This window comes from Camellia sinensis, chromosome 2, assembly GCF_055761805.1.
Source record: "Camellia sinensis isolate YWXY chromosome 2, ASM5576180v1, whole genome shotgun sequence".
NCBI classification, from domain to species: Eukaryota; Viridiplantae; Streptophyta; class Magnoliopsida; order Ericales; family Theaceae; genus Camellia; species Camellia sinensis.
Genome location: NC_138962.1, coordinates 127751842 through 127779200, shown reverse-complemented (window position 1 = coordinate 127779200; position 27359 = coordinate 127751842). Strand labels below are relative to the sequence as shown.

The window sequence follows — 27359 nt, the reverse complement described above, 5'->3', positions numbered from 1 at the left end:
TATATTATTACCCCTGAATCCAAAGTCACAGAGTGAGAGAGAGAGAGAGAGAACCCACCACTCAAATATCCTTGTTTTTGGCCATGTCTGTGTCTACATCTCCATCTTTAATGGCATCAAAATCAGCAACCTTTCTCCTCCGAAGATGCATCTTGACATAGAAATTAAGAAACAGCGAGAGAATGGCAGCATTGAGAACCGAATTGAAGCCCCAAGCCCCAATTCCATTAAACTCACCTTTCCAAAAATGAAGCAAAAGCACACCCGCATGGCACAAAACATTACAACCGAGAAGAACAATTTGACAAGTGACCACAAAGGGGAAACAAGCACCGGGCAAACCAATGGCAATCCAAAATCTGTAGCCATAAACAAGAGAGCAAACAGAGGTGGCAATGAGAATGGCAAGAACTTGAAAAGATTGAGAGAATTCGAGCCAGAGGAAGGACATGAAGATGAGAATGTTGTGGTTGAAGAGGCGGAAGAAAGAGAGGTGGCGGCCGCGGAGGATGGAGAAGAAGCTGCGGAAAGTGTGGAGGAAGCGGGAGAGGTAGAAGAGCTACTAGAAGAAGACGCAGCCGGAAGGGCGGGTGCCGAGGGGGAAACAGAGGAAGCCATTGGAAAGGGATTTTGGAGCTAGCCCAGAACCAGCGGGCGTCGCAGATCTCGGAGGCGGAGGAGAAAAGGAGGCCGGTGAGCTGTGGTGGCGATGTTCGACAGTGGAAGATTGACAGACACTGGTCGTGTGCGATACTGAGATGAGGGGCGGTGATGATTGATTCTCTGTGTGACAGAGAGAGACAAAGGGAGAGCAAGAGAGAGAGAACCGTGTGAAGAAGTAATAAATATGAGCAAAAATTTAGGCGCCAATATGAAATATTTCCCAGTAAAATTTTGAACACATCTGCGACCAAAGATAAAAAATAAAAAATAAAAATTATTTGGCGACTAAAGTAATTTTTTGTCGCTGAAAGTAAGTTATTGGCGACTAAAACTTTAGTCGCCAAAGAGGTATTTTCCATTCGGCGACTAAATATTTTAGTAGCCAAAAATAAATATACGGCGACTAAATTTAAATGTCACCGAAAGGAAGTTTAACTTTAGTCGCCAAAGAGAAAAAATAATTTTTTTATTTTCCATTTGGCAACTAAATATTTTAGTAGCCAAAAATCAATATACGGCGACTAATTTTTTTTTTTTGTCGCTGAAAGTAAGTTTTTGGCTACTAAAACTTTAGTCGCCTAAGAGAAAAAATAATTTTTTTATTTCCCATTCGGCGACTAAATATTTTAGTAGTCAAAAGTCAATATACAACGACTAAGTTTTTTTTTTGTCGCCAATTCTGGCATTTTTAGCGACTAAATTCCGCCACTGGCCGTCAAAGCCTTTTTAAGAAAGCTGTGGAACTCTCTCGTCTCCACATCGCCGGCGTCGCTTTCTCTCCCGTCAGCACTCCTTCCGTTTTGGCCGCGGTGCTTTGCAAATTGAATTGGCATCCTGTGGATGTTTCGAAGTTTAACTAGTCGGATCTTAAACAATATGCGAGTAATTTGGAGAAATAGCAGTCCTATTTATTGATGTCTCTTGAAAAGATGAAGAGTAAGAGAGACAATTCATGGAAAGGAGATGATGAGGAAGTTGTATTCACTTTTGAGGAGCTCATGTCAGATGATTTGGATGTGGTTGTTCAGTCGTCTGAAGCAACGAAAAATAATGAAGAATGTGAAGCGATGGTGAGAGAATTGCTAGTTCATGATCATGATTTGTTTACATTTCAGATGCACTTAAATGTATTTTTTAGATGCACTTAATTTAAATGTATTTTGTTTGGATTTAAATTTTTTTGTGTAGATGAAATACGCAAAGTGCTTGATAAAATGAACGATTCAAATTATCGAAAGCGGCATGTTGTAGGCCTCATGGGCCAAAATAATGCTCTCCAATCCAAATTTTGAAATGGAAGGGATCTTCCTCTTAATTCGATTCCCTACTCCCTATGAAACCTCTTAAATTAGAGAGAGAAAAAAAAAAGAATTACTAATGTAGTTATTTTATATGAAGGAATTCTCTCCGATCCACTCTTAAATTAGAGAGAGAAAAAAAAACACAACTACTAATGTAGTTATTTTATATGAGGAAATTCTCTCCGGTCCATAATTTGAACTGAAGAGCGCTATTTAGTCTTATGAGGTCTGTCATAGATCTCATTTTGATAATTTGAACTATTAAAAATGTTGGACATTTCATTTTTTATTTTGTGAACACAGAAAAATTATATTGATTTAATAATCATAACCTATTTAATTTATTGCATTTGTCACAACGAAAAAAAAAGAGGACAATTGTAATCTATTCAATTTAAATTAATTTTACAAACTTGTATCTCAGCTCGCTTTCAGCGAGCTATGCTCCTTCCTCATGCTTCAATGCGTAATATTAGAGTACATAATATTTTAATTATTAAAGTATTTGTAATGAGTGAAATATTGTTATATATTTTCATGTATGTTGGAACGTTATATTGGACTTTTTAATACAATATTATTTTATAAAAATTAGTTTGCTCGCGTTTAAAATATGTACAATTTTATTTTTATATATATTTTATAAAAATTAGTTTGCTCGCATTTAAACCAACATCAGCAACAAGCATTCCAACAGAAAACCAACAGCCAGCCAGCAACTGACCAACAACACAAGTGCACTAGAAAACCAATTGTAGTAGCCCAAGTTTACAATGGTTGCGATAGATTTAGTGTGTGTTGTTGGAGAGAAGGAAAGAGAGATTTTCAAAAGAGACTATATAAGAGAGAGTTGTCACCATCTCCTCCCTACTCCAGGTTTTGCTCCCACTGTGAAATGTGGTGGTGTTGCCAATGGAGAAGGAACGGGAGGAAGATGGAAGAAAACAGTCGAAGATAAGGGGGTGTTTGCTTGTTATGCTAATATTAATGTGGCTTGGTTGGTTGCAAGGATAGATTCAGTTTTTTTTTGGGTCAAAGATAGAATGTTAGTATGTTAGTAAAATTAGATTGAAGTTAGGAGAGAAGAAAGTCGTAGGAATGTGATGCTTGGGAAAAAGGGAGCTGCTACACCTGTGGAAAACTCAGCCATGATTGCATCAAATGCAAGTGCAAACAAGGTTTTTAAACCATAGAAGAATGAAAAATCTTGAGTATGGTGTGATTATTACAATAAACCACACCATACTCGAGAAAACTGTTAGAAGATCCATGGGAAACCTGCAACTTGGAAGAGCTGCAAATCAAGTGACAAACCAATTCATGCATCCTCCTATCCCAATGAGGTTGAAGTAAGTCTGTTCAGTAAGGAGTAGATGGATTATCTTCTTAAACTGCTAAAATCCAATTCTTTATCCAGCACTCCTAGTGGTTCTCTTGCACAGACAGGTAGCAACCCTTATGGCTCTATCTTGTAGTCAAAATTCTATCCCTTGGATCATTGATTCGGGGGCATCTGATCACATGACTCCTTTCTCTTCTTTGTTCAATACTTATTTATTTTGTTCTGAAAGTGAAAGAGTTAGGATTGCTGATGGCAATTTCTCACCCATTGTAGGAAAAGTTCAAATAAAAATTTTAGAAAATACTACTCTTCACTCCGTCCTTCATGTTCCTAAACTGGCCTGCAAGTTGTTGTCTGTCAGTAAATTATCCAAAAACTGTCACTGTCGTGTTGTTTTCTTTGACTCTCATTGTGAATTTCAGGACCGAAACTTGGGGAGGTTGATTGGCAGTGCTAGAATGGTCAATGGTCTTTACTACTTTGATGATGACATATCCAGCAATAAAACAACTCAAGGCTATGGTTGTAGTATGAGTTCACTTTCGGCTCGCGAGCAAAGAATGCTTTGGCATTTTAGACTAGGACATCCTAGTTTTTCATATCTTAAACATTTGTTTCCTAACTTGTTTAAAAATTTGGATTGTTCGTCTTTTCAATGTGAAAGTTGTTATTTATCTAAAAGTCATCGAACTACTTATCTTACAAAACCCTACCGTGCCTCTAAACCATTCTACTTAATTCATAGTGATGTGGGGTTTCTCCAAGGTTACCACCATGACTAGTGTAAAATGGTTTGTAACTTTTATAGATGATCACACTCGGCTTTGCTAGGTTCATTTGATGAAAGACAAATCTAAAGTAAAAAGCGTGTTTCAAGATTTTTACAAAATGGTTGACAATCGATTTCATTCAAAAATTAGTATTTTTTGAGCTGATAATGAAAAAGAGTACTTCAATGAATATCTAGGGAATTTTTTAAGGGAAAAAGGTATTTTTCATCAATCTATATGTCGTGACACTCCTCAACAAAATGGTATTGCCGAAAGAAAAAAAAAAAGCATTTACTGGAAGTAGCCCGAGCCATAATGTTCTCTATGTATGTTCCCAAATATCTATGGGGAGATGCCATTTTGACAGCCTCTTATATAATTAAAAAAATGCCTACCTAGGTTTTGCAATATGTCACACCCCTAGAATATTTCAAAAAAACCTTTCCTGATTGCAGAATTAATTCAGATTTGCCTTTAAAAAATTTTTGCTATACTATTTTCGTTCACATACCCAGCCAAATTCGATCCACACTTGATCATAGAGCAGAAAAATGTGTTTTCATCGGGTATGCTCCAAACAAAAGAGGCTACAAGTGCTATAATCCTCAAACAAAAAACATTCGGGCGATTATGGATGTCTCCTTTCTTGAAACTCAATCCTATTTTACCAAAAATTCTCTTCAAGGGGAGAAAAAGAGAGAGGAAGAAAATTTTTGACAAACAAGTTCGGATCCCTTACCAGATCCTATTCGATCTCCATCCCTTGTTTTCTGAAAAACAAGAACAGAAACAGGGTATTCAAGATATAGAGAACGAAGGAAATCCCAGTCCAACTTCTCCAGACATAGAAGGCTCACAAGCAGGGGGAGAAATACTACAATTGGAAAAAACTATTCCCGAACCTGAGTTTTTGGTTTATGCTCGGAAAAATACTCAAAGAAAAAGTAAAGACTAGCCAACCACTCTACCACAAAGCCAATCAGAATCTCTTAAAAAAGGTCCCTCAAGTAGTTCAGGTATTCCTAATTTGGTTCCTCCATCATCTGTCTCTACTTCATCTCCATTTCCTTCAGCGGTTTTACCTAATGTTATACCCACAGATTGTGATCTTCCTCTAGCCATTAGGAAAGGAATTCGAAAATGTACCCAATATTCCATTGCGAAATATTTATCTTATGATAAACTATCCAAAAGTCATAGAGCATTTACTTCAAAAATATCTAACTTGTTTATTCCTAGAATTATTAAGCAAGCCTTGGATGATCCTAATTGGAAATCAACAGTTATGGAAGAGATGAATCCTCTAGAAAAGAACGGTACTTGGATGTTAGTGAATCTGCCTAAGGACAAAAAGACAGTAGGGTGCCAATGGGTATTTACAGTGAAGTGCAAAGCTGATGGTAGCGTGGAAAGATATAAGGTGAGACTCGTGGCAAAAAGGTTTACACAAACCCTCAGGATTGACTACCAAGAAACCTTTGCTCAAGTTGCCAAGATGAAGTCAATTCGGGTTTTACTGTCACTAGCCGTTAATTCCAACTGGCCTCTACATCAATTAAATGTAAAAAATGCCTTCTTAAATACAAATCTAGAAGTCTATATGAACCTACCTCCAGGTTTTGAAAAGAAGTTTGGTATAGATAAAGTCTGCAAATTAAACAAGTCTCTATACGGCCTCAAACAATCCCCAAGGGCGTGGTTTGAACGCTTTGGGAAGGTTGTAAAAAACCTTTGATACAGTTAAAACCAAGCAGACCATACTATGTTCTATAAACACTCAAGAGAAGGTAAAGTAGCTATCTTGATTGTTTATGCAGATGACATAATTCTAACAGGTAATGATAGTGCCGAATCGGAAAAGTTAAAGAAGGGACTTGCTAAAGATTTCGAGATAAAGGTCCTGGAGCACTAAGATACTTTCTTGGAATGGAGTTCGCTAGATCTAAGGAGGGCATTTTTGTCACTCAGCGCAAGTACACAATTTACTTGCTCATAGAAACAGGCTTGCTCGGATGTAAAGCTGCTGAAACACCAACCGAGCTCAACTTGAAGCCACAGCATGCTAGAATTGAAGATGTGGTGAATATAGACCAGTTTCAGAGACTTGTTGGAAGACTGATATACTAATCTCACACACATCCCGACATAGCATTCGCAGTAAGCAGAGTAAGCCAATTCATGCATTCACCAGGAAAGGAGCACTTAAAAGAAGGATACAGGATCCAAAGGTATCTAAAGGGAACTCCTGATAAAGGCTTGATATTTAAAAAACAAGGACATCTTCAAGTGGAAGTACATACAGATGCAGATTGGGCTGGAAGCATCACTAACCGGAAATCTACCTCAGGCTACTGTACCTTTGTTGGAGGAAATTTGGTTACTTGGCAAAGTAAAAAACTGTAAGGGGGGAGAAGGTGATTAGAGAGGCAAAACTATGCTAATGGTCCAAGAATGGTGGAAGTGGCTTGAGAATGAGCAGCAACAACTGTCTGGAAGTTGGAGAGTGTGCAGCTGGGTGAGGGTGAAGCAAGTAGCACAAGAAGAAATGTATGGCAGTGCCAAAATGGGCAACATCTCCCCCAAATCCCCAAAATTCCTCTTGTTCAATCTTGGGAAATGAGTCCTATTTATAAGCTTTTCTTTGGTACCAAGAGGACACCAAGTGGCCAAATAGAGAGAGGACATGTGTCCCAAAGGATCACATGGAATATTCTGCCTTGAGCCACCACGCTGAAGGTGCCACGTGTCCTTCTACAAGTACTGTGTACTATCTGTTTGCCTCCGCAACTACCTTTTCGAGCCTCTGCAAGTGTAGTTGCGACGGGAGTGTTTGGCGCTGCAACACCCTCTTGAGCCTCAGCAAGTGCAGTTGCGAAGGGAGCGTTTGCCGCTGCACTTGCCTTCTCAGCTCGAACCTCAGCAAGTGCACTTGCAACGGTAAACCTTGCTGCTGCACTTGCCATCTCAGTTCTACTTGGCCAGTACACGCATTCTCAGGACTCCATTAGTTTGCTATCAACTATGTTCGTGCTCACCGCAGCGAAGCCTTCACCCTAAGCCACCTAACCACAAACTCCCCAGATTCCCAGAGCGAAGGCCATAACCAAGCCTGCTATCAGCCGTGCTGTGCCTTAATACCAAGCCCAAGGGGCTTCCTTAGTCCTGCCTGTGCGACTAAGGCAAGTCTATGACCTGTGTAATGGAAAGGGAGTCCCTTATGCTCGGGCTACCCTGTTCCCATCTTCGCGGGATCGCCGCGGTAAACTAGTACCCTGGGCCTACTAGCAGCTCCAACCTAGCCATAGGGCCTGCTATCAGCGCCAAGTTAAATGAATTTTGGGGCCTGCTATCAGAGCCAAGCATTAGCCTCTACTTGCAGAGGGGAAGCTTTTCCCAAAGGCTGCAATCACCTTGGCGGGATGTTCCCTTCGCAAGTTAGTTGCGGCGGCCGTAGTTGCTGCGGTAGTCATTTCCCGTGGCAAGTTCAAATGGCATAACCAACAATATCGGAGATGGCAGCGCCAATAAAGTGCCTCTACAACTTGGGCGCTGCAAGTAATGTCTCTGCAACTTAGTTGCTTCGCTTCTCTCTTTCCCTCAGCAAATCCAGGTGGCGGCAGAACCGAGAATACATGGAATGGCGGCGCTGAGACAAAGTGCCTCCACAACTTGGTCGTCGCAAGTGTCGCTTCTGCAACTTAGTTGCTTCGGCTTTCTCTTTCCCTCATCAACTTTGGATGGCGGCGGAGCCGAAGATATTAGGAATGGCGGCGCTGAGGCAAAGTATCTCAGCAACTTCCCCGCTGCATGTGTTCCCTCTGCAACTTAACCGTCGCATGTGTTCCCGTTGTAACTTGACTTTCTGGAATTTTCCTTCGCGGAGTCCGTTTAGACCCTTGGCGGGTCGGACCAACTTGACTTTCTGAAAGGCCGTTGACTCCATCGTTCCTGATGCCCTTCCTTTGAAGGAGCCTCTGCTTTCTTTTATTGAGGCTGCTTTGGATGATGTTGACATGGTGAACCCAGTCTCTATGCTGCGGTTTCACGTGGAGCGTGCTGACTTTCCCCATTCATACATCTACTATCACACTCACACCGGCCCTCCAACAGCCTGGTCCCTCTGGGTTGATGACATCATTGCAGATGGTGACTTCGAGCAGCGAATGCGGGATGTTCGTCTCTACAATGCCGTTTCGATTTCGAGGGAGTTATCAGCGCGCAAAGTACAGACCAACACTGATATGATTGTCTCCCACTGAAGCCGCGACACTCACACTTTTTCTTTGGCATGGAGGGAGATAACTCCAACCCTCGAAGATGTTACCGTCCTTCTGCGCTTGAGCACTCGCGGAGATCACCCCTTCGATCCAGCATCCTTGACTCCTACGGAACAAGTTGCTGTCACTGCCCTCTAAGGTGCCTTTCAAGAGGCGCGAAAGTATGGCTCTTGGTATGATCTTAAGACTGGGGAACTACTTCAGGAGAGGCCCAAGAGGGACAAAACCACTTATCTTTCCTGGCTGAAGCATTTCTTCAAGGACCTGCAACCAATTGTGAGCGACATCACAGAGGAGAGTCGCAACTAGTAGTTGGGCCGGGCTACTGCGGCGACTTGTACTTGGCCGCCTTCGTCAGTTACTTCATTTCTTTTTTTTGTTCTCCCAAGCAACCCTGCTGAGAGTATTAACCCTCTGGTGTTCCCTTTGGCTAACAAACTTTGCAGCGGCAGCCAGATCCCTCTGGCCCCCCTCTTCTTGGGGAACTTATACTTCCGCCTTGACCTCATCCATTCGGACATGGAGCGATCCATGAGCCTGCTATGATGTGTGGAGCTTAGTACACACTCAGTTCCTGACCGCTTTCTTCTATGAGAGATTCCCTAACACGGGCCCCATCCCTAAAGAACATGAGCCTTTCTTCACAGACGAAGTCCTTGATGCAGAGGGTCGTCCTGTTCTAGATGCACAGGGTCAACCTGTCACGAGGCAAGTGCGCCACTCCCTCCCTCGTATCTCTCGGTAGTCTGGTCTTGACACCAACAGACCTTTTGCAGATTATGTAGACCGCATGGAAGAGTGTGTGTTCCGCCCTTTCACTCAGCTTCTTCCAGGCATTTCTGTGGTTATATTATATTTTTCCGAGGCTCGCCATGTTGATTTCTCCCTCAACAGTGTCCAGGCCAACTCCCTTCTTATTGCTGCCACGATACGCCCCGGATTTCTACCTGTGTGGAACGAGGAGGGCATGCCCAGCGTCATCTATCGACCGGATAGGGTCCTTCAGCAGTTCGGCATGGATCAGGGCATCCACATGCCCCGCCGCTTCAGACTGATTACCACCAGAGCTTTCAGCGGTTTGCCCGTGATTATAGCGCTCTACTTGTGGAGGGGTTAGGCTTCATGGAGCTTCCCTCACTTGGAAGAGAGGGTGCCTTTACTCCCAGTAAAAGGCCGTTCTGGCACCGCAACCTTAATCCTTTCTTCAACTTTTGCAACAGTGCTCCCGTAGTCCCTACGATGGAACCCATCCCGCAGCCTGACTTATCTCTTCGTCTGCCCTCTGGCCGAGGGAAACAAACCAGCATATTCTGTCGCTTCCAGCTTCTATCCCTGCCTGCCGTGGAGAAGCCTCACCCGTCTGGGGCAAATTGCTCTCCCTCAAGTCGGCATGACAGTACGGATGACCCGCTCCAGACTAAGGGCAACCCGGAGGCAGCGACATCAGTTGCCGAGGCACGTGCCTCACCAAGTAGGAACAGACTCCGAAAGGTAGCCATAATTAGAAAATATTTTGCATTGCTTCCTTAGACTTCTTACATTTACTTTGGTAATCACATAACCTTTTTTCTTTTTAGGGCCCCCAGGCCATACCACCGGCCCCGGAGGTTCTTCTACTGCCATCGGAATTTCCTCAGATTCAGACGACGACAACGACAACGACAACGACGACGACCTTCCCATTGCTACAAGGGTCACAAGGTTCAGGACCCGCAAGGCAGTACTTCCAGATGTTAAAGAAGAACCAAGTGCTGGGGCCGCACCAACTACTGAGGTTGAGCCAGTTGTGGAGGCTGCAGAAAATGAAGTTCCCCCCGCAGTGGAAGTTGTTGCGGGCGGCCTAGTTGCCGAGGGTGCAGAGCCTCCAAACCCCGCTGATTCTGTGCACTCCGACCGTTCCTCTGTCGGCGGAGATGATTTTTTCCCTGTGACCCCAAGGAAAGATAGCGACATGAGAGAGCCGCTGGAAGTTGCACCACCTCCCTTTGGAGCTGCATCTGGTGGTTCCTCCCAGTCCACTGAGTCTCCATTGGTTCAGCAGACCCCACTTCCGAAACGCGCAAGTGGCTGAGGAGAGTGCAAGTGTAGCGGCTGCTTCCACTGTTCCTGCTGTGGCCCCTCTAAATTTGGACCGACTTGTAGAGGTAACTGTCACTTTAGCCACCCACACTGTTACTGCTATCTCTGGGACCTCTGACCCAGTTGCTTCGGCAACCTCTGAACAACTAGCAGACTTGTACCCCACTCACTTTCCGGAAGTGCCAGCTTACATTGGGGTATCCCAAGATTTTTATACTGGGATGGATACCACTGCTGTTGCAGATCTGAATGTTGGACACTACCAGATGCATGACCTCTTTTCGGAGCGACATGATGGTGCGAGCAGCTTTAGTCTTTCTCACGAGGCTAGTTCACCCGGTCGCCAACACTGCATCTACCCATTCCAATGCTACAGGGCAATCATCTTCAGGGAAAGTGCGTTGTCCTCAAACCTTTGGTCGCACCACCAGTCTCCCTCCAGTGATTGAAGCTGGCGGGGGTGTGAGGTAGTCCCCTCAGCCCTCAGAGAAAGTTTCTTTTCTAACTTGTTGGGTCTCCTCCGTAGCTGCTCCCACTCTCCCCCCGCTTCCAAGCGCTGCACCTCGGCACCTCTGCTGCTTTTAACGTTCCCGGATCTATGACGCACACAGCATTGAGAGGAACGGTTTGGACCTATCGTGGATGAGGGATAGGCTTCAGGCAGTCGATGGTTTCCTCGAGCATGCAGACAACGTGGTGATGATTGTGCCCTTGGAGGAGACTATCAAAGAGTGTGAGGGTGCCTTGGAGCAGCATCGGCAGAACCTAGCCCAGTTCAGGGAGAAAGACTCTGCATTGGTTGCCCAGCTGCCTTGGGATGTGACCCTGATGGACTCCCTCATCAAGGGTTTGATTTGATTTAGCGTGACTTTGTTATGACTTCCTCCATCTTCTTTTCTTTATTTTGTTGTTTCATTGCGCCTGCGGCGCCTTTTCTTTTCTTCTCCTCTGTCACAACTTCTTTTCAAACATTGTAATCATGTTCTGGAAGTTCGACTTTAATGAAAAGTGTGGATGGTTTGTAGTACATTGAATTTCATTTCTTCGCCCTCCTTACATTGCTTTTATACAGTTTTTTTAAAGATAAGCAAAAACTCTTGTAGTGAACAAAACTTCAATTTGCAAGGATAAAATTTTACTAAGTATGGAAAACTTTCCTCACACTAGTGTCAATGAGAGTAACAGGTTTACCAAGTGTGACACTTTCTTCACACTTTGCTTTGGAAGTATTGACAAAGAAACATACAACTCTTTTTCCTGGACAAAAGAAGTTAAGGAAAATATTCTTTGACATACTTGGCGTTGATAAGGCCAATTCTAAACCCATCATCTACTCTCGTCAACTTGTAGTACCCGCTGCTACTTGCCTCAACAACTTTGTAGGGGCCTTCCCATCTTGGTGAGAACTTGGGAATTGGTTACCCCCGCATGATTGCGTCCACTGTCTTCCATACCAAGTCCCTTTTATTGAACTTCTTGTGCTGAGCAAATTGATTGTAGACACGAGCTATGGATTGATGATACTTTTCCATTGCCCGCGAGGCCCGATCTCTTCTTTCTTCAGCTGCCTCTATGTCATTCTTTCTGCTGTCTGGAACTAAGTGTGCTGACATAGCCATTCTTGCTGAGGGTACTGCCAACTCAACTGGTAACACAGCTTCGGACCCGTACACTAGGGAAAATGGGGTTGCCTGAGTTGGCTTTCTCTTTGACGCTCTATAAGCGAAGAGTGCTACGGGGAGTCGTTCAGACCATGTGCCCCCTGCTTCATCCATCATTTTACTCAATATTCGGATGATGGTTTTGTTGGTCGCCTCAGCTTGTCCATTCCCTTGGGGGTAGCATGGACTAGACTTGTGTTGCTTGATCTGGTAGGCGTTCAGCAGTCTTCCCACAGACGATTTACAAACGGAGTTCCATTGTCGGACAGCATTACTTTTGGTATGCCAAACCTACAGATTATGCTTTCTCTGATGAAGTTGGCTACTCCTGCCCCGTCTGGCTTCCTCATCGATATAGCCTCCACCCACTTAGTACTAACTTCAGTCGCTGCAAGTATCCATCTGTGGCCTATGGATTGCTACGCTGTCAAATGCCCAAGTATGGAACAAGTAAGGGGTCTTGATGTTGTGCAGCTCAACCGCCGGTGCATGTATCAAGTTCCCAAACTTCTGACAGGATTGCCATCTCCTTACAAAGTTTTTAGCATCTTCTTCCATTGTCGGCCAGTAATAGCCGAGGTGAATGAGATGTCCATATAATCGCTGCCCTCCTTGATGTTCTGTCTTGTGGGCTTCCCTCAGCACCTCATTTGCCTCATCCTTTGGTCAAGGAAGAAACGGAGGGCCCGCCTCTTAACTCTGATTGCATCGGCTTTGTTCTCAAGCAGTGTGCCATTTCCAAGGTAGTCGACATATGGCTGCCTCCATTCTTCACTGCTTAAGAAATGGGCTTCCTCTTCCTTAGGATGGGATTGACATTTTGTACATTGCCTCTGCAACTCAGTACTTTCCTTTTCCATCTCTGGCCAGTAATACCCTTGCCTCTGTATCCGTCGGTATAGATTGATATCTCCATCTCCACAAGACTTAGCATGGATCTGCTTAAGTCTGTACGTTGCTTCTTGTCTACCGACGGACCTTCCCAACAAGTTATTGGCACCGCGAAAATACAACTCTCCTCTGAGGAGCAGAAATTATGCAAGTTCTGCTGGTCTGATTGTTCCCTGGCCTGTTGTCAACTGTTCTGTTGGATTATATCGGCTTTCCATCCCTCAGCATCTTGCTCTATATGTTCTTCGGCTAACACTGCTGGTGTTGTTCTTTTCTCCATGACGATGGCTATACTATCATCCGGTATATCCACCTTTTGCCCCCAGTGTAGCCAAGGCATCGAGGAAACGGTTGTGTGTTCGAGGGGTATGTTGGATTTGGACATCATCAAATTAAGTGAGCAACCCTTGAACCACGGTGTGATATGGGCCCAACAGAGGCTCCTTTAAGACGAAATCACCCATTGTTTGCCTGACAACTAACTCGGAAACGCCCTAAATTTTCAACTTGCGAAAGCCCTTCTTTTGGGCAGCGATTAAACCCAGTATCAACGCCTCATATTCAGCCACGTTGTTTGAACATTCAAAATCAAGCTTATATGATAGATGAAACTTCTCTCCTTCTTCACTGTGCCAGCTCCGCCTTTCCCACCTCCCGAAGCTCCATCAAATTTTAAGTCCCAATAAGCCTCAACTGCAGCCGCTGAGACATGGACCTCACCTGGTAGAGATACCTCTGCAGGTTCATGTTCACCAGATGGGAATTGGGCCAGTAAGTCTGCAAGTGCTTGGCTCTTAATAGCCTTGGGATTAACACAAGTGATGTCATGTTCTGCTAGAGCCAAAAGCCATCTTCCCATTCTTCCAGTCAGAGCGGGTTTGCCAAGCAAGTAGCAGACCGGATCACTCCGGAGTCACAACATGGATAGGGTGTGCCAAAAAAATAGTGGCGCAACTTCCGTGCTGTGAAGATTAAGGCTAAACAATGCCTCTCAATTGGGGTATATCGCGACTTGACACCATTGACTTTGCAACTGATGTAATAGACTGGCTTCTCAATGCCATCTATGTCTTGGACAACTAAAGCCCCAATAGACCGAGGTGTAGACGTTAGGTACAGTAGTAGAGGCTTGTTGGGTTGTAGGGCAATCATTGTAAGTGTTTTCTTCACCATATCAAATGTCTGCTAGTGTTCTTGCAACCATTCAAACTTGTGATTCCCTTTCAGCAGTGTCCCAAAGGAAAAGGTTATCTCAGCAAGGGCTGGAATGAACCTCTTGAGGTATGACACTTCGCCTAGGAATTTCTTCAAAGCCTTTTGAGAGTGGTGGTGACATCTCCATGATTGATTTAATCTTATCCCCATCTACTTTAATCCCCCGCCGGTGTACAAAAAAGCCAAGGAACTTGCTGGCAGTAACTCCGAAGGCACACTTGAGAGGGTTCATCTTTAGGTAGAATTTGCGGCACCGTTGAAAAACTTTTTCCAAGTCACAGAGGTGTCGGTTTGCCTCGGTAGACTTGACCACCAGATCATCCACATATACTTCCACTTCATGATGCAACATATCATGGAACACTGCAGCCATAGCCCGTTGGTAGGCTGCCCCCGCGTTTTTCAAACCGAAGGGTATCACCGTATAGAAAAAATTTCCCAAGGGTGTTCTAAATGCCGTTTTTTCTACATCTTCTGATGCCACTTTGATCTGGTTATAACCACTGAATCCATCCATAAAGGAGAACATCTTATGGCCCGCAGTAGAATCGACAAGTGTGTCAACATGGGGCAATGGAAACTCATCTTTCAGGCAGGCCTCAATCATTCAGGTCGGGAAAGTCCACACAGACCCTAATCTGGCCGTTCTTCTTCTCCACAGGCACAATATTTGCTAGCCAAGTTAGGTACTGTATAGGCTCAATAAACTTGGCCCTCGGCAACTTTTCTACCTCTTCCTTAATCTTTGCCTCAAGGTCAAGGTGATACTTTCGAGCATGCTGCTTTATTGGCTTAGAGTTGGGAAAAGTATCCAGGTGATGGGTGACAAGAGATGGGTCAAGACCAGGCATCTCATCGTATGTCCAAGCAAAGACGTCACTGTACCGCTTCAGTAGTGTTATCAATTCTGCCTTAGCTGTTGGAGCAATTGTGTCGCTGATGAACACGGGGCTTGCTCTGCCCTGGTAAGTCGCTGAGGTTGACCTCAGCAAGTACCTCCTTCTGCAGTTTGGGTCTATCTTACACGCATTCAGGGGCGGGCTCAGGCATCTCCACCAACTCTTCTTGGGACTCGTCATCGTCACATTTATTTGTCTCGGGCCATCCTCCCAAGGTATGAAGCCTGGCCTCCACGACCTGTCATAGGTAGTAAATTGTCTTACCTCTCTTCCGCACCTCAACAATCTTGGGCGGAGGACTTGTGGACTTGCTGCTCCTCTTCTGCCCACTACTTTCTGGAGCAACCCCTGCATCCCGAATGCCTTCCCATTTTGGCAATTTTACTCCTACAACTTTACCGGTCCTTGGAGTTTCACCCGTTGACAACTCAGTAAAGAAAACTGCATCCGAATAGTGTGCCTCCTCAACCCCAAATGGCTGTTCAAATGCATTTATATGGTTACTATGCGCTTTTCCAACTTTGCCTTCACGCATTAGTGATAACTCGACGGGATAACTCCATATCGGTGCGTCCAAGCTATGCCAAGTATCATGTGGCAATTTGTGTCCACTTCAATCACATGAAACTTGGTTGCGGAACCGATCTCACCAACTGCTAAGTCCACGACCACATGGCCCTTGGTATGTTTTTTCTCGCCGCCAAAACCCGTCACAGTGATGGGTTGGCGAACCATCCTGGACTCTGGGACACCAGCCTTTGCAAAGGTGTCAGTAGTGATGATGTTTATGGACGCCCCCGCCATCAAGGAAAGCACGCTTGAACTCTACATCATTGATGTATGCTGTGACAAAAAGAGGACGATTATGCTCTGTCTGCCTCTGAAAAAGTAATGGCCCCATAAGCTTCCTGGATGCGCCGAGGCGCATACTCCTTAGCCTCAGCAACTTCACCATGGTACACTTCAAAGAAATTAATGAGGGCTTTTGTTGCTTCTAACCTGGCGGTTTGGCTCAGCCCCAATTGGTCAAAGAAGGCGCGAAACTTAACAGAGTTTTGCAAGGCCTGGGCATTAGCATCCTCTGCGAATTTTGCCTCTGCAGGTACACTGTCTCAGGGAGCTGGCCGGTTGCAATTTCTTCTAACCCATCATAGTAAGACGCCATATGCACTTGATCATGCACAGGGCCGAGATAGCCAATCATATATGTACATTATTCCCCTTCCCCTTGTGGTTAGGATAAGGGTCCTTCCGCATATCACGGTTGCCGGCATCTTTGAACTTCAGCTCATTTGCGTCAACTTTCTTCTTGAAGATACTTTTCAAAGTCCAACAGTCCCTAGTAGGGTGTCTAGTGGTTCTGTGCTAGACACAATAATCCGGGCTTTCTTTGTTCTTCTTGGTTGGAAGGACATCAACTGGAGGCAAGTTAAGTTCACCATCAGCTACCCATTCTTTAACCAGAGACTTAACATTCTCAAGGCTGCAAGGACATAGATTTCTGTCCTCATAACTCTTTCTTTTGCGAGAGAACGTCGCCTCCCCTTGCGAGCGCCTCCCTCCTGCGAGGGTAGCGGTGGCTGTCACGAGATCTGTGCAAGGGACCAGTGGTACTGAGGTTCCTAGATGCCTCAATCAAGGCTGAAATGGTAGGCAGATTATGATTCACCAAGAAAATTTTGTAGTCGCGTATGGCACCCTCCACACATATGCTGACTAAATGGGCCTCATCCACTGGTTCATGACAGTCAATAGCCTTATCTCGGAACCGCTTAACATAGTCCAGTATATCTTCGCCCTCCTTTTGGACATCTCGCCCAAAGGTGAGGGTTGTAACTTCGCTTTGACTTGGAAGAACTTCGTGTGGAACTTGTTCACCATCTCCTCCCAACTCTTGATTGAGTTGGGAGCCAAGTTCACATACCAGCTGCAAGCCCTTTCAGTAAGTGGACTTGGAGAACTCCCGAAGGCGCAGAGAGTGGTCACTGCCACGTAGGGATGGCAATTTGAAACCGGCCCGACGGAGACCCGATCCCCCGACCCCGATTTATACGATTTTTCCCCGAAAAATTCCCCCGACGGGACGGGGACGGTGTTCAAAAATTATTCCCCGATTAATTTCGGGCCGGGGACGGTAATAAGTGCCAAATCCCCGACCCCGGCCCGGCCCCGACTCGGCTGTCCCCGACGTGCTATATATATATATAATATAGTATGCTTTATATAATATAATATAATATATAATATAGTATGCTTTATATAATATAATATAATATAACTTTACTTTTCTCTCTCTCTCTCTTATTCTCACCAACTCATCACAGTCTCTCTCTCTCGTCTCTCACTCACTGACTCATCTCTCTCTTCTCACTGCGTTTCTCATCTCTGTATCCCTCATTGAGATCTCACTCAGATTTTTCTCACTTCTTATCATCATCAGCAATATTATCTACATCGACCACCACCACTGATCTAAACAGATCGTGAACCGTGGTCCGTCCGTGAAGCCATTCGTGGTCCGTTCGATCGATGTCTTGATCAATGGAAAGATCGTGAAGACCTCTCTCTCTCTATTCAGATCCTATCATATTCAGATTTGACTCTTTGTTCTCTAGATTTACATCCACCATTGAACAGATCTGTTACTGTTGGTGCAAATCCTATCACTTTCTCTCTCGAATCGTATTTTTTTAATTTTTTTATTATGTAAATTTAGATCTGTTATTGTTGTTGTTGTTGTTGATGATGAAACGGATTGCCACATAGTAATTTTATTTTTCTGTTCTTGTGTTTCGACTTTTTTTTTTTTTTTTTTTTTTCTTCAGATCTGCGTTTCAGCCCTCTCCTCTTCAATTTCTGATTTTTTTTACATATGATGATTGTTGTTGAAAACAGATTATTTTTTATTTTTCTTGTTCTTGTGTTGTGTGTTGAACAAAAAAAAAAAAAAAATTGGCCGGGGATATTTCGGGGTCGGGGAAACCCGATCCCCGTTAGGGGGCGGGAGCGGGGGGAATGATGGGTTCCCCGTCGGGGATCGGGGGCGGGTACGGGGAGTTTTTCACCTTCGGGGATCGGGGACGGGGAGTGCGATCCCCGGCCCCGGCCCGGCCCGTTGCCATTCCTACTGCCACGGACACCAAGAGTTTCAATGAACCTCACCACCTGTTCTATAACATTGCCCTGTTTCCCATTAAACTTAATAAACATGAGTATGGGGCCCTCACATCTGAGTCGTGGAGAGATGGGAGTTGCTTCTTGCTACGCTCTTGCTCGAGCATAGCTTGTACATCGGCTAGAGTAAAAAAGTGAGTGGGCTGGAATGGTCCAGTCTGCTCCTGGGTAGCTGAACCAGCGGCCGCACCGTTCGCCTGAAGCACCCCCGGAGGCACCTGGATCGGAGCTCGAACCTCAGGGAACAGGTTAGGCACTGGGTTTAGGACTGCTACGGGCGAAGGTGCTTGCGCTGGAGCTGGTCGAGAAGCCATGGCCATAACAGCCTCAGTGAGAGTTTGCAAAGCTACCAGGATCTCCCTCTGCGTATCCTGGAGTGACTGAACTGCCTCAATCACAACACTGCGGTCACGGTCCTCCGCATGTGCTGCTCCGCCATTTGAAGAGCCTTGCTGAACTTCATCCTCAGCCATTTTTTTCCAGTGAGGTGTGTAAACCACTGCGGGTATGAACCATCAACAAAGCAGCCTCCCCAACGGAGTCGCCAGAAATGTAAGGGGGTTCGAGGTCAGAGAAGGTGATTAGAGAGGCAAAACTATGCTAATGGTCCAAGAATGGTGGAAGTGGCTTGATAATGAGCAGTAGCAACTGTCTAGAAGTTGAAGAGTGTGCAGCTGGGTGAGGGTTAAACAAGTAGCTCAAGAAAAAATGCATGGCAGTGCCAAAATGGGCAGCATCTCCAAAATTCCTCTTCTTGAACCTTGGGAAATAGGTCCTATTTATATAGGCTTTTCCTTGGCACCAAGAGGACACTAAGTGGCCAAATAGAGAGAGGACATGTGTCCTAAATGATCACATGGAATATTCTGCCTTGAGCCACCAGGCTGAAGGTGCCACGTGTCATTCTACATGTACTGTATACTATCTGTTTGCCTCCACAATTACATTTTTGAGCCTCAGCAAGTGTAGTTGCGACGAGAGTGTTTGGCGCTGAAACTCCCCCTTGAGCCTCAGCAAGTGCAGTTGCGACGAGATCGTTTACCGCTGCACTTGCCTTCTCAACTAGAACCTCAGAAAGTGCACTTGCAGCGATAAACCTTGCTGTTGCACTTGCCTTCTCAATTCTACTTGGCCACTGCATGCATTCTCAGGACTCCATCAGTCTGCTATCGACTATGTTAGTGCTCACTGCAGCGAAGCCTTCACCCTTAACCACCTAACCACAAACTCTCCAGCTTCCTAGGGCAAAGGCCATAGCCAAGCCTGCTATCAGTCGTGCTATGCCTTAGTACCAAGCCCAAGGGGCTTCCTTAGTCCTGCCCATGCCACTAAGGCAGGTCTATGACCTGGGTAATGGAAAGGAAGTCCCTTATGATCTGGCTACCCTGCTTCCATCATCGCGGGATCACCGCGGTAAACTGGTACCCTGGGCCTGCCATCAGCTCCAACTAGTAAGTCTTGGGGCCTGCTATCAGGGCCAAGTTAAATGAATTTTGGGGCCTGCTATCAGCCTTAGGCTAGTAATGCCTTGGGGCCTGCTATCAGCGCCAGGCATTACCCTCTTCTTGCAGAGGGAAAGCTTTTCCCAAAGGTTGCTATCACCTTGGCAGGATGTTCCCTCCACAACTTGGTTGTAGCGGCAGTAGTAGCTGCGGTAGTCATTTCCCGTGGCAGGTTCAAATGGTATAACCGACAATATTAGAGATGGCGGCACTGACAAAGTGCCAATGCAACTCGGACGCCTCTGCAATTTAGTTGCTTCGGTTCTCTCCTTCCCTCAGCAACTCCAGGTGGCGACGGAACCGAGAATACTTGGAATGGCGGCGCTAAGACAAAGTGCCTCCGCAACTTGGTCGTCGTAACTGTCGCCTCTGCAACTTAGGTTCTTCGGCTTTCTCTTTCCCTCGTCAACTTTGGATGGCGGCGGAGCCGAAGATATTAGGAATGGCGACACTGAGGCAAAGTACCTCGGCAAATTCCCCGCTGCATGTATTCCCTCTACAACTTGACCGTCGCATGTGTTCCTGCTACAACTTGACTCGGTCGTTTTCCTTCATGGAGCCTGTTTGGAACCTTGGCGGGTCGGACCTACTACGGCCCACTGTTGGCCCACTTCCCTTGGACTTTAGCCCATGCTCCTTTTTCATTCCTGGTCGCCACTTTGGGGCGACCTCAGTACTTAGGCCCACACTTAATTTGGGGTTTAATTTCTAACCCTCTACATTTGTCCCCTGCCCCAGTGGGGAACACATTCCTGGTTTCCCGTGCGTGCATGACGCCAGCAAGTAACCCAAGGGTTGTGTCAGATGGGTCAGAAGTTGTGTCAGCTCTTAAAAGGATTACCCTCTTGACTGACAGGTCATAATGGCCCTTGGGTCCACTGGTCCCCCACTTCCGCCCAAACACACTTTCTGTCTCCTTGTCTTCTTCTCTTCTTTGTCCCCACTTTCCAAAGTCTTCTTTACTTTTCTTTATACTTCCTTATGGCCAGCACAAGGTTTCTACCCGACAGGGTAGACCCACCCCCTACCGAGTGGAGGAGGGCCTCATACTTCGGAGGGCTTGCTGACCATTTCTGGAAGGCCATTGACCTCTTCGTTCCTGATGCCCTTCCTATGGAGGAGTCTCTGCTTCCTTTTGGTGAGACAGCTTTGGATGATACTAACATGGTGAACCCAGTCTCTGTGCTGCGGTTTCGCGTGGAGCATGCTGACTTTCCCCATTCATACATCTACTATCGCACTCACTCGGGCCCTCCAACAGGCTGGTCCATTTGGGTTGATGACATCATTGCAGATGGTGGTTTCGAGCAGCGATTGCGGGATGTTTGTCTCTACAATGTCGTTTCGATTTCGAGGGAGTTATCAGTGCGCAAAGTACAAACCAACACTGATATGGTTGTCTTCCGCTGGAGCCGCGACACTCACACTTTTTCTTTGGCACGGGTGGAGATAACTCTAACCCTCGAAGATGTTGCCGTCCTTCTGCGCTTGAGCACTCATAGAGATCACCCCTTCGATCCAGCGTCCCTGACTCCTGCACAACAAGTTTCTATCACTGCCCTTCAAGAAGCCTTTCGAGAGGAGCGGAAGTATTGCTCTTGATCTAATCTTAGGACCGGAGAACTACTCCAGGAGAGGCCCAAGAGGGACAAAAGCATTTATCTTTCTGGCTTAAGCATTTCTTCAAGGACCTGCAACCAGTTGTGGGCGACATCACAGAGGAGAGTCGCAACTCCGTAGTTGGGCCGGGCTACCGCGGCGACTTGTACTTGGCCGCCTTCGTCAGTTACTTCATTTTTTTTTTTGTTCTCCCCAGCAACCTTGCTGAGAGTATTAACTCTTTGGTGTTCCCTTTGGCTATCAAACTTTGCAGCGGCAGCCAGATCCCTCTGGCCCCCCTCTTCATGGGGAACTTATACTTCCGCCTTGATCTCATCCATTCAGAGATGGAGCGATCTATGGGCCCGCTATGATGTGTGGAGCTTTCTACACACTCAGTTCCTGACCGCTTGCTTCTATGAGAGATTCCCTGCCACGGGCCCCGTCCCTAAAGAACATGAGCCTTTCTTCACAGATGAAGTCCTTAATGCAGAGGGTCGTCCTGTTCTAGATGCAAATGGTCGACCTGTCACGAGGCAAGTGCGCCACTCCCTCCCTCGTATCTCTCGGTGGTCTGCTCTTCGCACCAATAGACCCTTTGCAGATTATGTAGACCGTATGGAAAAGTGTACTCCACCCTTTCACTCAGCTTCTTCCAGGCATTTCTGTGGTTCCATTCCCTTTTTCCGAGGCTCGCCATGTTGATTTCTCCCTCGACAGTGTCCAGGCCAACTCCCTTCTTATTGCTGCCATGACACGTCCCATATTTCTACCCGTGTAGAACGAAGAGGGCATGTCCAGCGTCATCTATCGACGGACAGGGTCCCTGAGCAGTTCGGCATGGATCATGGCATCCCACATGCCCCTTCGCTTCAGACTGATTACCACCAGAGCTTTCAGCGGTTTGCCCGCGATTATACCGCTTTACTTGTGGAGGGCTTAGGTTGCATGGAGCTTCCCTCACTTGAAAGAGAGGGCGCCTTTACACCCAGTAAAAGGCTGTTCTGGCACCGCAACGTCAATTCTTTCTTCAACTTTTGCAACAGTACTCCCGTAGTCCCTGCGATGGAACCCATCCCGCAACCTGACTTATCTCTTCGTCTACCCTCTGGCAGAGGGAAACAGATCAGTATATTCTGTCGCTTCAAGCCTCTATCCCTGCCTACCATGGAAAAGCCTCACCCGTCTGGGGCAAATTGCTCCCCCTCAAGTCGGCACGACAGTTACGGTCGACCCGCTCCAGACTAAGGGCAGCCCAAGAGCCAGCGCCATCTGTTGCCAAGGCACGTGCCACACCAAGTAGGTAGAGACTCCGAAAGGTACCCATACTTAGAAAATATTTTGCATTGCTTCCTTAGACTTCTTACATTTACTTTGGTAATCACATAACCTTGTCTCTTTTCAGGGCCCACCGACCGTACCACCGGCCTCGGAGGTTCTTCAACTGCCATCGAAATTTCCTCAGATTCAGACGACGACAACGACCTTCCCATTGCTACAAGGGTCACAAGGCATTGGACCCGTAGGGCAGTACTTCCAGATGTTGAAGAAGAACCAAGTGCTGGGGCTGCACCAACTACTGAGGCTGAGCCAGTTGTGGAGGCTGCAGAAAATGAAGTTCCCCCTGCTGTAGAAGTTGTTGCGGGCGGCCTAGTTGCTGAGGGTGCAAAGCCTCCAAACCTCGCTGATTCTGTGCACTCCGACCGTTCCTCTGTCGGCGGAGATGATTTTTTCCGTAAGATCCCAAGGAAAGATAGCGGCATGAGAGAGCCGCTGGAAGTTGCACCACCTCCCTTTGGAGCTGCATCTGGTGGTTCCTCTCAGTCCACTGAGTCTCCATTGGTTCAGCAGACCCCACTTCTGAACGCCCAAGTGGCAGAGGAGAGTGCAAGTGCAGCGGCTGCTTCCACTGTTCCTGCTGTGACCCCTCTAAATTTGGACCGACTTACAGAGGTAACTGTCACTTTAGCCACCCGCACTGTTACTGCGGTCACTGGGACCTCTGACCCAGTTGCTTCAGCAACCTCTCAACAGATGGCAGACTTGTACCCCACTCATTTTCCGAAAGTGCCAATAGACCTTGGGGTATCCCAAGATTTTTATACTGGGATGGATACCACTGCTATTCCAGATCTGAACGTTGGAGACCACCAAATGGATAACCTCTTTTCGGAGCAACATGACGGTACAGGCAGCTTCAGTCTTTCCCGCGAGGCTAGTTCACCCGGTCGCCAATGCTGCATCTACCCATTCCAATGTTGTTGGGCAATCATCTTCAGGGGAAGTGCGTCATCCTCAGACCTTTGGTAGCTCTACCAGTCTCCGTCCAGTGATTGAAGCTGGCGGGGGTGTGAGGGAGTCCCCTCAGCCCTCAGTGAAAGTTTCTTTTCTAAGTTACTGGGTCTCCTCCGTAACTGCTCCCACTCTCGCCCCGCATCAAGGCGCTGCACCACGGCACCTTTACTGCTTTTAACGTTCCTGGATCTATGGTGCAAACAGCACTGCTGGAGTCACTTGCCAGCTTCATTCGCGACCTTGCTACTAAGAAGATTCTGACAACCCCTAGCAAGTTCGTGGAAAGTGCCAAGGCAAACCAGAGCGGCTTTGAGAGGAACGGTTTGGACCTATCATGGATAAGGGATAGGCTTCAGGCAGTCATTGGTTTCCTCGAGTATGCACACAACGTGGCGATGATAGGGCCAGTTCTGAACTCATCATCTACTCGTCAACTTGTAGTACCCGCTGCGGCTTGCCTCAGCAACTTTGTAGGGGCCTTCCCATCTTGGTGAGAACTTGGGAATTGGTTGCCCCCGCATGATTGCGTCCACTGTCTTCCATACCAAGTCCCTTGCGAGGGGCTCCCTCCTGCAGAGGTTACCACAGCAACTCTGCTACTGCGAGGGTAGTGGACTTGGAGAACTCCCTAAGGCGCAAAGAGTGGTCACTACTATGGAAATCAAGAGTTTCAATGAACCTCACCACTTGTTCTATGGCATTGCCTTGTTTCCCATCAAACTTAATAAACTTGGACACTATATACCCAGTTGGGTATGGCATGGCCAATATCTCCTAAGAGCATGGGGCCTTCACATCTGTGTCGGGGAGAGATGGGAGTTGCTTCTTGCTACGCTCTTGCTCGAGCATAGCTTGTACATCGGCTAGAGTAACAAAGTGAGTGGGCTGGAATGGTCTAGTCTGCTCCGGGGTAGCTGAACTAGCGGCCGCACTGTTCGCCTGAAATACCGCCAGAGGCACCTGGATCGGAGCCCGAACCTCAGGGAACAGGTTAGGCACTGGGTTTGGGACTGCTACGGGCGGAGGTGCTTGCGCTGGAGCTGGTCGACAAGCCATGGCCATAACAGCCTCAGTGAGAGTTTGCAAAGCTACCAGGATCTCCCACTGCGTAATCCTAGACTGACTGAACTGCCTATATCACAACACTGTAGTCACGGTCCTCCGCATGTGCTGCTCCGCCATTTGAAGAGCCTTGCTGAACTTCATCTCTGCCATTTTTTCCCAGTGAGGTGTGTAAACCACTGCGGGTATGACCCATCAACAAAGCAGCCTTCCCAGTGGAGTCGCCAGAAATATAAGGGGGTTCGAGGTCAGAGAAGGTGATTAGAGAGGCAAAACTATGCTAATGGTCCAAGAATGGTGGAAGTGGCTTGAAAATGAGCAGCAACAACTGTCTGGAAGTAGGAGAGTGTGCAACTAGGTGAGGGTGAAGCAAGTAGCTCAAGAAGAAATGTATGGCAGTGCCAAAATGGGCAGCATCTCACCCAAATCCCCAAAATTCCTCTTGCTGAACCATGGGAAATGGGTCCTATTTATATAGGATTTTCCTCTGCACCAAGAGGACAAGAGGACACCAAGTGGCCAAATAGAGAGAGGACATGTGTCCTAGAGGATCACATGGAATATTTTGTCTTGAGCAATCAGGCTGAAGGTGCCACGTGTCCTTCTGCATATACTGTGTACTATCTATTTGCCTCCGCAACTACCTTTTTGAGCCTCATCAAGTGTAGTTGCGACGGGAGTGTTTGGTGCTGCAACTCCCCCTTGAGCCTCAGCAAGTATAGTTGCGACGGGAGCGTTTGCCGCTGCACTTGCCTTCTCAACTCAAACCTCAGCAAGTGCAGTTGCAGCGGTAAACTTGGCTACTGTACTTGCCTTCTCAGTTCTACTTGGCCACTACATGCATTCTCAAGACTCCATTAGTCAGCTATCGACAATGTTCGTGCTCACCGCAGCGAAGCCTTTACCCTTAGCCACCTAACCACAAACTCCCCGGCTTTCCCGGGCAAAGGCCACAGCCAAGCCTGCTATCAGCCGTGCTGTGCCTCAGTACCAAGCCCAAGGGGCTTCCTTAGTGCTGCCTGTGCTACTAAGGCAGGTCTATGCTCTGGGTAAAGGAAAGAGAGTCCCTTATGCTAGGGCTACCCTGCTCCCATCTTCGCGGGATCGTCGCGGTAAACTGGTACCCTGGGCCTGCTATTAGCTCCAACCAATAAGTCCTAGAGCCTGCTATCAGCCCTGGGCTAGTAATGCCTTGAGGCCTGCTATCAGCGCCAGGCATTACCCTCTCCTTGCAAAAGGGAAGCTTTTCCCAGAGGTTGCTATCACCTTGTCGGGATGTTCCCTTCGCAAGTTGGTTGCGGCGGCAGTCATTTCCCGTGGCAAGTTCAAATGGCATGACCGACAATATTGGAGATGGCGGTGCCGACAAAATGCCTTTGCAACTTGGGCGCCTCTGCAACTTAGTTGCTTCAGTTCTCTTCTTCCCTCAGCAATTCCAGGTGGAGACAGAACCGAGAATACTTGGAATGGCGGCGCTAAGACAAAGTGCCTCCGCAACTTGGTCGTCGCAACTGTCGCCTCTGCAACTTAGTTGCTTCGGCTTTCTCTTTCCTTCATCAACTTTGGATGGCGACAGAGCCAAAGATATTAGAAATGGCGACGCTGAGGCAAAGTACCTCAGCAACTTCCCCGCTGCATGTATTCCCTCTGCAACTTGACCGTCGCATGTGTTCCCGCTGCAACTTGACTTCGTCATTTTCCTTCATGGAGTCTGTTTGGACCCTTGGCGGGTCGGACCTACTCCGACCCACTGTTGGCCCACTTCCCTTGGACTTTAGCCCATGCTCATTTTTCATTCCTGGTCGCCTCTTTGGGACAACCTCAGTACTTAGACCCATACTTAATTTGGGGTTTAACTTCTGACCCTCTACAAAAACAGAACGTAGCGGCTAGAAGTAGTGCTGAAGTTGAATTTAGATCAGTGGCTCACGGAATTTGTAAAGCTTTGTGGATCAAGAGATTATTGGAAGACTTAAAAATTCCAAGAACATCACCAATGGAAATTTACTGTAACAAGAAGGCAGCAAATGCAATTGCACATAATCTTGTTCTTCACGACATAACTAAGCATGTGGAAGTCAACAAGCACTTTATCAAAGAAAAGATTGGGAAGGGATTGATCTACATGTCTTATAAACCCACTGCGGAATAGATTGCGGATGTTCTTACAAAGGGACTATACAAAAGGCAGTTCGACCACCTAATCTACAAGTTGGCCATGGAAGACAGTCAAGCCAGCTTGAGGGGGAGTGTTGGAAATGGGAAGAAAATAATTCTACCAGGATATGGCTGAACTCTTTAGGATATCACAGCTGTAAATATCTAGATTTAGTCAATACTATAAAATAGGAAAGTTTATATTTAGAATTAGAGTCGCAACTCCGTAGTTGGGCCGGGCTACCGCGGCGACTTGTACTTGGCCGCCTTCGTCAGTTACTTCATTTTTTTTTTTTTTGGTTCTCCCCAGCAACCTTACTGAGAGTATTAACCCTTTGGTGTTCCCGTTGGCTGTTAAACTTTGCAGCGGCAGCCAGATCCCTCTGGCCCCCCTCTTCTTGGGGAACTTATACTTCCGCCTTGACCTCATCCATTCGAAGAGGGAGCGATCCATGGGCCCGCTATGATGTGC

The 27359-nt window shown here is 46.6% G+C and overlaps 3 protein-coding genes and 1 pseudogene across 4 annotated transcripts in view; all 4 read right to left on the bottom strand.

Annotated features, from left to right (window-relative positions):
• The window catches only part of LOC114319407 (arginine--tRNA ligase, chloroplastic/mitochondrial), a 73898-nt gene that overhangs the window by 10119 nt on the left and 36420 nt on the right, over nucleotides 1-27359 (bottom strand). The window lies entirely within an intron of this gene.
• On the bottom strand, nucleotides 61-26829 carry LOC145820328 (fatty acid elongase 3-like pseudogene; annotated as a pseudogene). Its single transcript, XR_014361616.1, has one exon. The product of XR_014361616.1 is annotated as a fatty acid elongase 3-like pseudogene (transcript).
• On the bottom strand, nucleotides 11591-12207 carry LOC145819016 (uncharacterized). Its single transcript, XM_082912991.1, has 2 exons — nucleotides 11887-12207; nucleotides 11591-11689 (listed from the first exon to the last, which is right to left on the bottom strand). The coding sequence occupies exons 1-2, from the start codon at nucleotides 12205-12207 to the stop codon at nucleotides 11591-11593; spliced, it is 420 nt and encodes a 139-aa protein (XP_082769117.1).
• LOC145819015 (uncharacterized) lies at nucleotides 14237-15278 on the bottom strand. The gene is made up of 2 exons (XM_082912990.1): nucleotides 14832-15278; nucleotides 14237-14689 (listed from the first exon to the last, which is right to left on the bottom strand). The coding sequence occupies exons 1-2, from the start codon at nucleotides 15276-15278 to the stop codon at nucleotides 14237-14239; spliced, it is 900 nt and encodes a 299-aa protein (XP_082769116.1).

Excerpts from the sequence above, each read along its gene's own strand:
- LOC145819016 (XM_082912991.1), bottom strand. The coding sequence starts at position 12,207 with ATGGATGAAGCAGGGGGCACATGGTCTGAACGACTCCCCGTAGCACTC. Across the intron at positions 11,690-11,886 it reads AGTTCAATAAAAGGGACTTG|GAAAAAGAGTTGTATGTTTC; the intron begins GTATGGAAGACA and ends TCTTTTGTCCAG.
- LOC145819015 (XM_082912990.1), bottom strand. The coding sequence starts at position 15,278 with ATGACGAGTCCCAAGAAGAGTTGGTGGAGATGCCTGAGCCCGCCCCTG. Across the intron at positions 14,690-14,831 it reads AGAAGAACGGCCAGATTAGG|ATCAAAGTGGCATCAGAAGA; the intron begins GTCTGTGTGGAC and ends GGTTATAACCAG.